Here is a 16,820-nt window from a genome sequence, read left to right on the forward strand (position 1 = left end):
TACTTACAGTTTCTTTTGTTATTGTTTGTATCTTCCCCTGCAGTATGTTGGCTCCTTCTCAGTGGCACATTTGACACCAAGCAGTCGCGCTGAGTTTGTCAGGCTACAACTGCAGTCATTACAGGTAAGACAGTTGCTGTAAATTCTCCCTATAAATTTCATATTAATGTAAATACAGTGGACTCCCGTTATAACAAAGCTGTACACTAAATACAAATGAATGAGGTTATCGTACGCATCCACTGGCAACACGTACGCGAAGGTCAAGTGGGGTCACACTTTTGATGTTCACTTGAGCATTTCCGGTGATGCAAAGTTATGATGCAGCAAGCAAGGGCAGAACGTACATGTGGTATTTTTCTTTTTTTCAATTTTATTATGATTGAAACATTGTCAATTTACAATAGAAATGCAATTTCAGAGCTTATAACTTGGATTTTTTTCCCCCAACTTGTTACAATTGCTGAGAAAATCTACAAATTATGTTTGTGTGTAGATAAAAATTGTGCTCCATGTTTTTTTTTTTTTTTTTTTTTTTGGTGTGTGTGTACGATCCAATACAGCTCGCAGTGTGCAACGGCACAGTGTTAATTGTCGACACATTGTTACAGAAATTAAATAGAACTGCCGCTCTCTGAGTTTTGACAGTTGTATGCGATAGGGAGAATAACTTCCAGTCATGATATGAAAAATGAGTTCGAGTTTTCTTTACAATGTCATGAAGAAGTTCTTCAATGTGGCATCTGTCTACTTCAGACATAAGATTGTAAACAAAGGACATGCTGTATCATACTACCTTTTGGGGTCAAATTAGATTATTGTAAAGGTAGAGATTTTTGCACAAGCAATTCTACATGCTCTCCTGGGGAAGATAAATTTGCTGTGTCTTTAATTACATGGGATGAAAACATAAGATACTGTCAGTTATATCAAGCGAAAAATTAGCATGCTTATTTTTGCGCTAGTTGCTTGTCGACTGCGTCTTAGGGCATATCACTGTTGAAAAGTTACCTCAGGGCAAATAGTTTTAACCATGCCCCTCGAAGCAGTTGATATTTGTATGATATACCAGAAGCTCAATTTGCATTCCTTAAAGGACAAGTTCACCTTCATAAACATAAGGATTGAGAGAATGCAGCAATATTAGTAGAACACATCCGTGAAAGTTTGAGGAAAATTGGACAATTGATGCAAAAGTTATGAATTTTTAAAATCTTTGTGTTGGAACCGCTGGATGAGGAGACTACTAAGGCTCATGATGTCATATGAGTACAACAGTATAGAGAAAATGTAAACAAAATTCAACTATATTATTTTCACTTTTTTCGCATAATAAAAGAGCACTTGATTTGCCTCTTTCTAAAGAGGCAAATCAATAAATAATATTACCCATAACATATGTCAGTAATGAGTCAAGGGAATGTGTACTTTTTTCAAAAGATGAAATTTTGTGAAATTCTCTTTATATTTTCCTTATAATGTTGTACGCATGTGACATCATACACTGCAGTAGTCTTCTCATCCAGCGGTGATTGCACAAAAACTTCAAAAATTCATAACTTTTGAACGGATTGTCCGATTATCCTCAAACTTTCAATGATGTGTTCTACTAATATTGCTACATTCTCTCAATCCTTGTGTTAATGAAGGTGAACTTGTCCTTTAAGATTGTCCTCTGTTAATTTTCTTAAGTTACATATTTCTCAGGTGGTATATTTTCTTTGTGCCTTCTGCACTAAATGCTAAATGATACAAATATTCTTCCAATACTTCCCCAAACCTGAATGCAGGCTTTGATGGAATGAGTTTATATTGAATGAAAAGATTCTGCCCAACCTTGCATTTCACATTTAAGATACAATTGTGCTCATACAATGCAACTTGGCTCATAAAGAACAAAGCCTGCAAGTGTGGTAAATCAACTGGATTTGTGAGGTTCCTAGAATAGGATCATGTTTTCTGAAGACAGGAGTTGAAAATATGGCTCCGGTCTATTGCTCATATCAATCAAAGCTTCTTGATTCCCTCTCATGAATCAGTTCATTCCTCATCTTTAATCTCTGCAAAATCCAAAACACTGTAAACATGTGAATTGAATGTCCCCTCCTTTCAGATGAGAGAGTTCTCATATCAGTATATGACGGACGATATAGCACATTTTTTTTTCCATCTGAATGCCCTCATATTGATACACACCTCGTTTCAATATACTGTAAAAGTGGATATTTTTGCACAAGTAATTTTTCGCCCTCTGCTGGGTAAGATGAATTTCGCGTATTTTTAATTCCGCAAAATCAGGACATTAACTACTGGAACATTATTATGTCATGCAAAAATATTAGTGTGCTTTTATTTTCGCACTACATGTAGCTTCTGGTCACGCAAAATGCACGAAAATTTCCACACCACGAAAATTTCCACTTTTACAGTAGCACGTTTTTCAAAACGATGTTTTGAGCATCGTTTTGTAGGATTATGGTATATCCATACGACCTTTTTTTTTTTTTTTTTTTTTTTGCATCTGAAAGCTCTCGTGTATCCACACATTGTATAAGTAAGCAGGGCTTGAACATTTGCAATGCAATGCTTAGGGCCCGACCTCTACTGTAGATGAGTCCAGCACAAAAGTATAGAGAGAAATGCAAAGCCCGCATAAAATTTGTACTGTGCAATGGAGAGACTCCTACATATAATGAACTTCCCAAGAAAGTTCAACTGAGCGCAACATCTGAATGCTCCCATACAACTATTGAATAACGGGATGTTGCGTCTGAATAGACTCATATCAATACATTGTATATCCATACATCCTATGACTGTACAAGAAGTTGATACGTCTGAAAGGGCCCTCTGTTCTCTCTGTTATTTGGTAGAATGCTTGAAAACGAAACCGGCTGTGATTGCCCACTGGAAATCAAATAGAAATGCGATTTGACATGATGAGGTTGTCTGCTTCTTTTATGTCTTCCACAAAGCCAAATCAATGCCAGAGGTAATAGGAAAGATTTGCTTTCATGCACCTAAATCACCTTTGCATCAAATTTTGTGTTTGCAAGTATCATTGATGATGATATTCTGTATAGAGAGAGAGAAAAAAAAATCCAGCGTGCATGACTCACCCTCCTCACCCTAATGCTTCTATACACCTGTACACAGACAGATATTGTGTACACATACCAGAAAAAGAACAACATTTTGTGAAAGACGTCACCTCACAAAGGGGAATGAACAACGATGTGCATCGGCCCTGTTCAGAATCATGTTTGCCAAACAGATTAATTGTGGGGGCTGTCTGATTGTATGTATGGATGAAGTTGTTGGGCTTTAAAACCCGGAGTTTGGCTAGATGTATATGACACTTCTGTGTCACTCAATCCAAGTTTTAATAGCAAGGCTAGTCAGTGGCTTTACCAAGTGTCGTTACCTGATTTATCATGAATAATTATATCAGCACTTCCTGAAGGTTGATTGCTTTTCCTGTAAATTGCTTTGGCTGCAAGTCTTATCACACCTGGTTCAGTTGTGTACCAAAATTCAATGCATGATGAACAGGGAAGCTGTAAACGGAAATGAAGTGAAGTGACGCAAATGCAAATAACATAAAAATAGAGGCTCATTTGTGGGAGCAGACAAAGTTATGATAAAAGAAAGATGATTCAAAAGTGAATGAAAGTAGAATGGAGTAAAGACAGGAGAAAGCAACAGCAAAGTAAAATGTGTTTCTCTGTAGTCAGAGGATAAAGCTACATTTTCATTCTTTTGAGAACCATTTGTATGAATGCTACTGTTGATAAAGATTATTATATTCAGATAGAACTTATTTCTAATCATGATACAGTTGAACCTCTCTTATCCGGCCTCCCTTTATCCGGATCTCTCTATTATACGGACGCAATCTCGCCGTGATTTTTGTTTTAATAATTACGGGAGGAAAGGGGGATTCCTAACTCCTTGAGAACTCCTACACAAACACACATGACTTACATATTACTTCAAACATGATTAACATACATTACATCAAATTTCCTTCCAAATTGCTTACCTTCAGACATTTTAACATCCCCAAACATCCCCAAATGTAACAACGAAAGGTTGCAGTATACACATTACTACATGTGGTACTACAATTCGCTACATCAGTACATGTGTATGTATATGTACGTGTATAAAGCATTGAGTCTCCTGTATCCGGCCAAATCCCTTATCCGGATGAGCCCCGGTCCCGACTTGTCCGGATACGAGAGGTTCAACTGTATTTATAACAAATATTGTTTTCTACCTGTATGCACACAAGTCATACAAGTCATTAAATGGCAAATATGTATTTGCTGAAATAGCAGATTTTTGTGAAATTTCACCAAATCATGCTTTCACATTACAATGCATTGCATGTAAATGTTTGGTTTTAAAACAATATTATGAAATTGAAGGATATTTGAAACAATTTTTAGAACAATAATTCTATTTAAAACTTATATCTGGCTTTATTCTATAAATGATAGGATTCTTAATTGTTAAGCTAAAATACCTCGCTGATTCTCAAAACTCCTCTTGACTAACAAGTGGGTTTTGAGCACTTGAATTGTGTTATTGTTTTATATGTATGAGATGGATCTTTTTCACATAGTGCAAAATCTTGAGTATAGCAGAAAGCTTTGGGTATAGCAACAATTCATTGGATTTAGTAACAAGTCTAGGTGTAAAACAACAAGTGAAGGGGTACATAGCATCAAGTCAGGGTGTGGCAATAACTGGATAGTAGAGCAGCAAATCGGGGAGTATAGTAGCAACAAGTCGGAGTACAGCAATGAGTAAGGGGTGTAGCAACAAGTCTGGGGATGTAGCAAGAAATGTTGTGGTATAGCAACAAATAGCAACAATTGTAGGGTATATCAACAAGTCAGGGGTATACCAGCAAGACAGAGACTATAGCAACAATTCTGGGGGTAAAACAGCTAGTCTGTGGTATAACAACATGTCAGCTGGTATAACAACAAGTAACGAGAATACAATGTAGCAACGAGTTTAGCAACCACTTTAGGGGCATAGCAGGAAGTTTAGGGTATACATGTAGCAATTAGTCTGTGGTATCGCAACAAGTTGGGGGGGGGGGGGGTATACCAACAACTCTGTGGTATTGTGTAACAACAAGTCAGGGGGTGTAGCAACAAGTATGGAGTGTAGCGGCAAGTCCATGATATAGCAACCAGTCTGGGGGAATAAAAAGGTTTGGGGATATAGCACCATGTCTGGGGTATTGTGACAAGTTTAGGGATATAGCACATAGTCTTGGATGTAGAATAGGAACAAGCCAGGGGTATGGTCACAAGTCTCGAATTTTACAATGGGATAGGGGCTGGTTTTCCTAAGACATCGTGCAGAGATCCATGATGGCATGTTGGGAAACACACATGACAGGCAGAGTCAGTATCATTCTCAGTTCTGTTACTCTGGTCCTGTTTAAAATGGTTGTCATCAATAAAGTGGTGCCTGAGTCACATCACACAAACTCTTGGGGAACTTCTCTGCACCCAGCTGATCAGCATCATGTCTTTGGGACATAAAGGACATATGTCAGGAATCTGTATCTCGGTGCCATTGGCAGTAAACTGTGAATGATGTGACTTGGGTGGTAAAATGTCACTTAGCAGAGAATCTGGTAACATTAGGCTCTGACAACAGTCCTGTGGGAAATGTCCAGGGAGCTAGTCTTCACTTCCAGAAGTTTTTTTCAGTGCTTTCACACCTACTGAAAGTGCATAATTTGAAACATGATTGTAATGGCGCATTACTAGAAATCATGATTCAAATTATTCATTTTTGCTGTTTGATAACAAACTGACATCATGGAGGGTTATTTGAATCACAATTCCAACTGTGATTTAAGTGTCAGTCCAGAGATGTTTTCCAAATATGATTCGCCAGAATTGCAAAACAAAACTGTTGTGTGTATGGATTGACCTCCAAATTGTGTTTGGTGGGGCGGAGCTTATGGTAACCTTTCGTCCACTTCTGCAGCAAAACCGCCCTCCTCAAATGCTCGCTGTGCAGTCAAAGCATGCGCTGTTTAAAGGGCTCGTACAGTTTTGGTTGAAACGTAACTTCAGGTTTTTAACATTTTTGAGTGAGATAATGAGAAACCTCCTATGAAATATGAAAGAGCATGTAATTCCAAGAGGAATTCAATGTTTATTTGATGAAAATTGGTCATGAAATGGCTGAGATATCCAAAAAAGAGCGATTCTGATAAATTGTGGGACCCACACTTTTTCACAATCGCTTTGTTTTACTTTGTTTTTGGATGTCTCAGCCATTCCAAAACCAATTTTCATCAAATAAACTTTAAATTGCTCTTAGAATGGCGTGCTCTGTACTATTTCATAAGTGGTTTCTTGGTATCTTGCAAAAAGTTAAAAGCCAAATCCTCAGCTCCACCAATACTGTACTATCCCTTTAAAAGCTCAAGAGTGATTGATTGGAACTGGGATAGAAGCCACACCTCTTATCCTCGCTCTGAAATTCAAAACTACAGAATCTATGAAGCCGTCCTTGTCATGTGTATGCATGATAATTCAAATCATAATTGGAATCACAATTGTAATTCAGCATTGCAGTTACATTTCTCGACCGATGTGAAAACAGCTATGTTTGAGGATTTACTGACCAGTGTTTACTTTATCTCATATTGGGATAGTTTCATCATCACTCACAGGTTTGTTTTTGTTACAAGAAAAAAACAAGAAAAAGCATTTTTTTTAAAAATCTCTGATGACAGCTTGGATAAGGTAGCGAAGCACCGAAGAGTTCAATTCAAGCTTTCCATTTTATGCACTTCCCTGCTGATAATAGCCCATTGCATTGAAAGTCCCTCTGCTCTTGCTTTGAGTACAATTTGTGATAACAAACAAGACTAATGCTAATATTTCATATGCTGAAGATTCAGTTCTGTGGATTCACAGGGTGATGCATATATTTTGCTTTGACCTAGTGGGTCATGTTTTTTTCCAAAATTTTCCAAAAGGATTGTGAAATCAAGACAGACATTGTGCAGTATGTGCAAAAGATTCATACTTTGTGCACAAAGTGAATACAAGGTTTGATGCATGGCAAAATCGTGAATTAAAGCAGCCACACTTGAATGACATAACGTCGCTGGGGTGATAAGAGCTTGTATCTGCAATTTTGGTGAAAATGAGTTTTTTTGATTAATGGTCAAAGAATGGGTTAAGTGATGTTCTGTCCAAATCCCAACTGTCTTACTCCAAAAATGAAGCCACCACGGCATTTCAAAGGAAAGGCTATCCCATTCGCCACAGTGCTTTGGCCGCCATGTTTTTTGGCTCTCCTGAACATTTGACATTTTGTAGATACGAGGTCTTATCGCCCCAGCGACGATGAGTTTCAGCGACCTGCCATAAAATAAGCTGAATGAATGTAAACTTTCAGATTATGGCTTTTGTATGTATCATATGATACATATAAATGTTTACGGGTAATGACATTGATCATAAAAAAAAAAACAAAAACAGCAAAACAAACCAGGATTCAGAGATCCAGGTATGAGGTTAAACCAGAAAGGGATGTTTTGACTTGGAATGATTCCATATCTGAAGCTAAGATCCGCTCTTTATTCTGCATACCAGGAAACATATCCGGAAGGTACATGAAATTAGGTGCAGTACAAGTTGAAGGCCATCCTAGTATTTCATTAGTTAATTGGAAATGCATGGCATTGATGACTTATACGTCCACCATTCTCTATAGCGTTTTCCCTTCTTTGGATAATTTTGCACTAGGGCAGTGGATACAAGTATATTAGCTCTTTATGTGATGTGGTTGAAACCCCCTGTGTGCCACATTATTCTGAGACTGCAATGTAGTCATGCTTTGGAAAAACATTGTTTTTCAAATCTATGTAACTTTTATAGATTTCTGTTACCCGGGATATTTAGTAATGTTTAATCAGGTAAGTTGAAGAGAAAATACCAAGCCTGATTTGCTTTGATGTAAATAGTATGACAAATCTATGATAGTTTTTTTTGTGTGTTTTTTGTGGTTTTTTTTTTCTTCAGTTGACCGCAGCAGCTACATTATTGTACAGGCCTGACTTTTGCATACCAAACAGTGACAGAAACTGAGAATTTACTCTCAAATCCAGTAGTGAACATCACTTGATAGTTAATTACCACATAAAATGCAAGCTACATGTGACAGGAACAGAATTGCGAGAAACGCTTTCATTGTATTGTGGCATTTGGCAATTTATCAATCGATTTGGGCGGGTTTATGCATTTGAGCAGAATATGCGAACTTGTCATGCCTTGGACTGAGTTGGGGGTGCGAAGGTGACACATAAAGAGTTAAAACACACACTGGCATTGAAATGAGTGTGGTGCAGGATAGAGAGAAGTAGGAGAGAAAGATAGAAAGAAAAAGAAGAGGGGGAGAAGGAGAGGAAGAGGTATATGAGGAGGCTATCTGAACAACAATTTGGCAAAATAATAGAGCCATAAAATTGATATGCTTGAAAAGTGCATGAACTTGAGTTTCTTGATTAAAAAAAACAACAACATAAAAATGTGCAATTATAATCCCCTTGAGTTTACTGTACTAATACAAAATGGTATAGATGGAACCAAGCTGTCTTAAAATATTACATGATTGGAATATTAGAATATTATGATTGGTTTTAATAGGTTTCAGCTCTGAATCTTGTCCATTTGTATGTAACTTACATTCTGTAAATATTGATATTTGTGAATAATGGTAAGAATTCAATGTTTTGTTATTACATTTTCTTAATCTGTTCCATATTTTTATCTTTTCCAGAATCCCAAGAAGTCCAGGCCGGTAGTCTTGTTTATTTCACTTTCTGGGGTGAAAGTCTGCTCCCCTGAAGATGAAAAGGTAAGGAGACAAGTGACAGTGACGTACAGATTGGTTCCTGTCTCGTTTTCTCATCCTTCTTCAGCTTCCTTTCTCTTTATCATTTCTTCTTGTAGTTGATTCTGATCTTGAGTCTTTTATAAATGTCATTGCATTGCTCCTTTTCCTATTCTCTTTCAATGATTTCTGCCAATGTCACGACCACCACAGTGGTTTTCTCGCAAGTACTACTTCCATTTATAGTACTTGCTAGTATTTTTACTATTTCTGTTTCTTTGACTGATCTTGCTAGTACTGCTGCTGCTGCTGTAACTGTGATAGTGCTGTTACCTCTAATCTACTAATATTACTACTGGTACTCCTAGTATTGCTACCACTATTACAACAATGATTATTGCTACTACTACTACTGCTACTACTGCTACTACTACTACTACTACTACAACTACTACTACTACAACTACTACTACTACCACTACTACTACTACTACTACTACTACTACTACTACTACTACTACTACTACTACTACTACTACTACGGTGATGACAATGACGACTACTACTTCTACCACCACCACTACTATTACTGAGCACTATACTGACACCACTACTACCATTACAACTAGCACTACTACTGCTACAGCTATTTCTAATGTAGCTTCTGTTACGACTACTGCTACTGTTATTATTACTTCTATCACAATTACTGCTACTCCTACTGCTACGTGTACTATTACTTAGAATACATTTGATTTAGCCTCCATATCAGTTCCTTCACTACTTCAAAAATCATCAATCTCTCATTGGAATGTGGAACTCAATAAACTGAAGAATTTACTATGACTATAACAGATGCGGAATTAAATTCAGCAACATGATAAACAACAAATGGGATATGTCGTATGAATGGTTGATTCTGAGTAAGTTATTTTCCTCTCAAGGCGTGTCTTCATCAGCCCGAAGTTTCAAAATAGCGCGCTATCTTGCGGTTACCAAACTAGTCCGATGTCAAGATAGCGCGCTATCTGTGTAGTGAAGACGCAAATAGCGCGCTATTTGCTCGGGAAAATTCCCCCCGAAATCTTGGTCTAGTTCGTGAACTAGAGCGCTAATTCGTGAAATTGCGCGCTATTTCGGGTGCGTCTCCATCAGCCCGAAATTTTCTCGATCCCTCCACGCTTCTAGTTAGCCAGCTGGCTATTGAAAGCGCATGTACAAGCTATAGTGTGTATAGTGCATACACTCACGGCGTATTCAAGGATCACATGTGTGTACTAGGCCTACTGTTGTTGACATCTTTAAAACCAGGGAGGTGATTCCGTGCATGCTAGCTGTTTTTTGTAAACTTCTTCTGGTCCACTCTACCTAGCTAAAGATTCTTGCAGATTGTGTGTATTTTGGATTTGTTTAAACATTGCAATTCGTTCATTTCATATAAGATGTGTCACTGGACAGAAGAGTAGCGTTATTAATATCCCTTTGGAGAGAATTTGCTGTACTGCTCACCCCCCTGGTTGTAGTATCGTACATACGGTGTTGTAGGAGATTTTGAGCGGGAAATCCACTTTCGAACAGCGAGCTAGGCAGAGTAATGATGCAAAGTGCGCATGCGTCAATTTTTCGGACTAATTTCCCGAAGTAGGCTGTTCGAGCTGATGAAGACGCACATTCGCTCTATCAGGCTATTTTCTAAGACCGCAAAATGTCCCGCTAGTTTGAACTTCGGGCTGATGAAGACACGCCTTCAGACAGAGCCAACTTTTTTACCTCAAAACAAAACATCTTTGCGAGACGAGATAAGGATGGAACCAGAGAGGCGAAGTGTATATTTAGCTATGACATCACAAACCACACCCCCGAATGGATACCTGCTCCTCTAATTGGAGACAAACTTATTCCATACGTGTCTCATTTTGTCTCGCTGTGTGTGCCAGGAGGGTAAACATGCCACATGATACCACTCTCTGAGAGGACCAGCTGTGATGATGCTGGCCTCTCTATAAAGTTGCCATGGCAACCAAAACTAGCTCCAAAACCCCGATGAGGAACTGACCTACGTCAGAACCATTCTTCCTCCCCCCCCCCCCTTGGAATCGTGATATTGAAAAGGGACAGCTTGTAGTTGTATCCCTTCTTCATGAACTTCAGATGTTATGGCTCTCTGAGGAGTAGTTTCCGAGGGGGCCCAACACCTCACAGCAGACTCGGCAGAGAAGAAGCAGGAAGAAATATGGGATGACATGATAAACTGCATCGGTCAGTCAGACAGACAGAATCAAAGAGAGTTATATAAAAAAAAGGGGGAGAAAAGAGAGGGAGAGAGAATGAGGAGGGAGGAGGTTGGAAGAGAGACCATTAAGATGAGGGGTAGGGGATAGGAAGAAACTAAGGTTGCGGAGGAGCAGAAATGGGTGTTGATAAGACAATGAAAATCAGTAGAGGATAATTCCCCACGTGTAATATGAGAGATGCAGTTTTTTTTTTTTTTTTGAAGATGTATAAAAGAGTGGAAAAGGTGTGGGCCATCAAAGATAGACTTGACACAATATGAAGTGCTGATATAGAAATTACAGGGAGTAAGAGATGAAGTATAGCATTGTGCACATTAAGTTAATAATATGTGAAGAGAATTTGATAAAACTGACGGTGTCTTATAGCTACAGAGAGTTCAGAAAAACATGGAAAAGTACAATTAAAACAATATTGATTATCGTTGATGCTCAAGAGTGCTGCTACCTTACAAGAAGTCTCAAGTTTTACAATGTGGAAAAGAATCAAAACTCAAGTATAGAGCATCAGTTTACAGTAGTTTGCATTTGCCAGCTTTTTGAAGGTGTATGAAAAAAAATATCACAAAGTTGTTTTTTTTTTAGAAGGGTACAAATTCAAACATATGCTCTGTCCGTAACAAAGATCAGACTGGTGAACCTTGTCCATCCCTTGCAGCCAAATGTGCTTTGTGCTGCCATATGCCCAGTATGGGTTATTTGGCCATTGGGTCATAACACTGACCGTCTGCAGTCGAGAAGTCTGTGCTCTCGTGGTACTCCTGGCCCACAGTTTGGCACTCGTGCACAGCATTGGAAATACTTCCCACAGCAGGGGGAGTGGGGGAGTCCTATGTCAGAAAGGCTTCCCCGCTGGGTTTTTGATATTAGCTGTTAATAACTCAAGGTGCTTTCTCAATATAGTGGCTGGCAATTTGAGGGGTACGCCTCAACACTTCAGTGCATATCTAGGTTAGAACATCAAAGTTAAAGCTACTCTAGGGGCAGGTCAAAATTGAATAGAGAGATGATGAAGAAGTTGATTGATGTATCTGGCAAGGTGGAGTGTTTTAACAGGTAGAAACCCATCCCAATTTTGTGTAACATGGCGATAGATAACACAACAGTAGATAACATGGTCCTTTTAGGAGTCCTTTTAAAAGTGTCTGCCCTTTGCTGTTCATTTGCCTGTAGTAACAAACCAAGCAAATTGTGTTGTTTTTATACCCCCGCCAAACGAAGTTTGAAGGGGGTATATAGGAATCAGCGGACGGTCGGGCGGTCGGTCGGGCGGTCGGTCGGGCGGCCGGGCGGTCGGGCAGTCGGTCCGTTGCAAATCTTGCGTCGCGAACTACTTCCTCAGTTTTCAACCGATTCCCATAAAACTTGGCACAGATGTGTGCCTTGGGTTGTAGATGTGCAAGACATATTTTTTGACAGTACCCAAAAGTACGTTGCCATGGTAACGGCATATTATGGGCAAAAATGGGTACAAATCTTGCATCGCGAATTCCTCCCACAGTTTTTGATCAATTTTTATGAAATTAGGTACAGATGTTCATCTGAATATGTTAATGTGCAAGACACATATTTCCGCAGTGGCAAAAAGTGCGTTGCCATGGTAACGGCATGTTATTGGTAAAATATAGGGCAAAATGCTTCATGGCAAAACTGCTTCATCAGTGTTCTTCCAATTCTCATGGAATTCATAATGAATGTTTGTCTTAGGATATAGGTCAGCATGACACATTTCTTGACAGTGACAAAAAGTATGTTGCCATGGTAACAGCTCACATATTATGAGCCAAAATGATGGAAAATTTTGTGTTGCAAACTACTTCCTCAGTTTTTGCCCAATTTCCATGAAACTTGGTACAGATGTGTGCCTTTGGTTGTAGATGTGCAGACGCATTTTTCGACAGTACCCGAAAGTACGTTGCCATGGTAACGGCATATTAATGGCAGAAGATCAAGGAAAGATCTTGCGGATTTAACTACTTCCTCAGTTTTTTGACCAAAGCTTATGAAATGTTGTTTTGACCAAAGCTTATGAAATGTTGTTTGGCGGGGGTATAACCAGTCGCTGTAGCGACATTTCTAGTTATATATGAAAGAACTTTGCATAAATGCTAATGCCAATTTGAGTCTTGTGACAGAGTAAAATCCTTCTATTCTTACATTTCTCTATGTTGTCTTCCACTTCCTCCTTTTGCCTTTCTTTGTCCACTTCTCTGTCTTTCCTTCCTTCATCTTTTTATTCTTCCACTTGTTCTATGTCCTCCCCTATCTTCCTGCCATTCCCCTCCCTTCCCTCCACCACCACTACCACTGTGACTACCACCACCACCACCACCACCACTACCACTACCACTGTGACTGCTACTACCACCAGCACCACCCCCACCATTACCATTACCTCTACCACTACCCACCAGCACCAACACCACCATTACTTCCACTACTACTACCACCACCACCACCACCACCACTACCATCACCATCACCACCACTATTACCATTACCATCACCACCACTATCACCATTACCACCACTACCATCAGCACTATCATTACTACTACTGCCACTGCCACCACTACCACCACCACCACCACCACCACTTCTGCCACCACCATCACTATTACCACCACCTCTACCTCCTGCTCTTGTGTCTTCCAAGACTCACCTTCCTCCAGTTCCTCTTCCATGTCATTCTGCTTCTCTTCCCCTTCTCTTTCTCCTTGTCCTTTCTTCTTTCCATTCATGCTTTCTACATTGTGTACCACTCATATTTAGTCCTACCAAAAACAAACCTTACTATCTTCCCTTTCCTCTGCCTTCCCATGTTAGCACTTTTTTTTTTGCCTTTTTTTAAAACCTCTCTCCTTTTTAATGTAATAAGCATATTCACATTGGAATTTACTGCACTGGTAATGAATGCCATGGTAATTCGTTGTCACTGTTCTCATTGGCGAAATACCACGGTAATAGATACTGCAGCACACATTTCAGTTGGTATCATTATCATTCAGGAAGTGCCGTGGTAGTTCTGCCCAGAAAGTACATCTCTTCGAGGTGAGCATTGTGTTAAGGCACATTTGCCATAGAGAGCAGACAGGGAGTGCATCATCAGGTCATGTTAACTCATTCCCTGCCAGATTTTAAAGTCCACATAGACTCGGCGCACGATCCACTGTGTCTTGGGAAGTAATGGATCGAGAAAGATACGGCTGTCCAAAGGATGGTATTTTGTGACAGGACCACATTTAAATGTTGCATGCTCAATTGGCTCGAACTTATAATTACCATCCTCATTAGAATACCACTGGGATATTTCATAAGGTATTTGCATTCACATTGCGAAAAACCATGCAAAATATTGCGGTATTTCACCATAAGTGTGAATGACCCTAATGACTTCTAGTGTGGAATTTTCCTTCTTCATCCTTCAAACTCATCTGATAAGACTGAATGTGGAAGTAGACCCTAAGCTCCCCAAAACTTTTATTATAGGTACAGGTCATCACTCCTTTACTTTATGAGCATATGAATATGTCACACCGTAAGAGGTTTTATGGCTTGCAGACACCATGTAAAACTGAAGGGTGCATAAAAAATTGTCTGAAAATTTGAGATCACATTTTGCAAATGTGCTAATTTTTGCTTTGTGACTGTTAGTCAAGAGACTGAATGGAACTCTAGAGGGATGAAAAATGTCACCTCTTGCCGCAGAAACCCATCAATATGAGCAATGTCAGAGGTCAAATATGAAACTTCATCATATGGCGAAAGTTGCATTACCTGAATAGTGCAGCCGAATGTATCATAACTGAAACTAAAAAAAAAAAAGAAGGGCGGCTTGGATTTATTTGTCTTTTGAGGCAGTTCACCGCAAAGTGTACTTCTGGCACGTTGCTTGTAAATCACTTCCCACGGAGTAGAGAAAAGATCTGTTTTTCCACGTTATGGAATAAGACACCTCATCAAGTATTTTTGATGAAATGCAGTTCCTATTTTATATCTGTGGACGCCTCAAGAGAACTCTTTGTCTTGAAAATCAAAATTAGGAAAGACGGGGTACATGTGCTCTGAATGGTGTGACACACAAATTGCTTCACAACCCTAGAAGACGTGAACCAGCAAAAAAAGAAAAAAAGAAAAAGCCAGTTCGCAATAATTTCACGTGCAATGAGCTTTCATTTTTCTCAGTTGGTTGGGCACTTGTTTTCAAAACGGTGTAATCCATAAGATAGCTCATGTAACAATTTTTGGAATTCTTGTTCAAAGAAAGAACGACTTGGGTATAACAGACCAGGGCCTGAATGGTCCGTGAATTGACTCTTCGGAAGGCACCATTTCATTTTCCTGTAAAGAATGCATTACCAACCTTTTTTCTATCAATATTGCCAAATACTAGACTTGCTGTCAGGTGGATGTGCTAGCAAGCACCATTTATAAGGATGACACGAATTATCATTATGCCACAGTTGCTTTTCTCAGTGAATTTAAAAACCAAAATGCTTGATTTAATTGTACAAATGACAATTTTCTGTTCATGTGCAAAATGGAACTGTAAATTGGCTTATTGAATAAAATTGTAAACTGTAAACTGGCTTATTGAATGAAATTGTAAACCTTTGCTGTCCACAAAAGTACCTGCACATATATGTTCATGTGGGACTACTGTGAAAAGTTGTAGTTATTCTCATTTACCAGAAGTATCCCAGCACCTCCCTCCTTCACAGGAGAGAAACCTTCCGCACAGATTTCCTTCCTGGAGCGTGACGCCATGCTGCCTGTAGCCATGTAACAGTGGGTCAACTTCATAGACAGGCAAGCTTTGCAGGCTTTATAATGCTCTGTGAAGCTTAAAGGCATGATTTACCATTTGCAGATGAAACAAAACCCACTGTCGTTTCCAGACTAAACTGTCTGCAGTTATGGTTTATTGAGGAAAAACAGTGATATCTCCTGCAAATTTACTGCAAAAATTTTATATGGTAGGATGTCTGTTAGTGATACAACTGACCTACACATATGCATCAAATGTGATATCTTTAATTTTTTTTTTTAAATCACTGCTCCCAAAGGTAAATAGGACCTCTAAAGCCCATAGGCCCATTACAAGTTTGGGAAGAATGTACTTGGTTTTAAACTTTAACTTTTTACCTCTGAGGCGATGAAAACTCCCAGACTGTTTTCACGTGTACCGAGAGTGCGTAAATTGAAACACGATTGTAATGAACCATTTACTAGAATCATGATTCGAATTAGGCAGTTTTGCCGTGTGAATGCAAAGTGGAATTGCAGAGGGTGATTTGAATCGTACTTCCAAACATCATTTAAATGACGATCCGGAGGTATTTTCCAGTCACGATTTGCCAGAATTACGGAACAAAACAGTTGTGTGTACAGATTGACCTCCAAATCATGTTTTTGGGGGCGGAGCTTACAGTGACCTTTCAACCACTTCCGCAGAAAAACCATGCTCCTCAGAGGCTCGCACTGCAGTCGAGCATGTATACCGGTACTTACCGCTCAAAAGTGATTGATGGAAACTCGGACAGAAGCCACGTTTCCCCTCCTCGGTCTGATATTCCAAACCGCAGAATCTGTGAAGCCTTCCTCAGTCTTGTAAAAGTATGAATCGTAATCTGCAATTGTAACTGT

The 16,820-nt window shown here is 39.1% G+C and overlaps 1 protein-coding gene across 1 annotated transcript in view; it reads left to right on the forward strand.

Annotated features, from left to right (window-relative positions):
* LOC140238815 (uncharacterized) overlaps positions 1 to 16,820 on the forward strand; it is a 123,528-nt gene that overhangs the window by 54,006 nt on the left and 52,702 nt on the right. Inside the window, exons 2-3 of the mRNA XM_072318715.1 lie at positions 44 to 124; positions 8,830 to 8,907. Coding sequence (XP_072174816.1) covers positions 44 to 124; positions 8,830 to 8,907 — 159 coding nt within the window. The remainder of the gene's footprint in view (positions 1 to 43; positions 125 to 8,829; positions 8,908 to 16,820) is intronic.

Source organism: Diadema setosum, chromosome 15 (assembly GCF_964275005.1).
Source record: "Diadema setosum chromosome 15, eeDiaSeto1, whole genome shotgun sequence".
Lineage (NCBI taxonomy): Eukaryota > Metazoa > Echinodermata > Echinoidea > Diadematoida > Diadematidae > Diadema > Diadema setosum.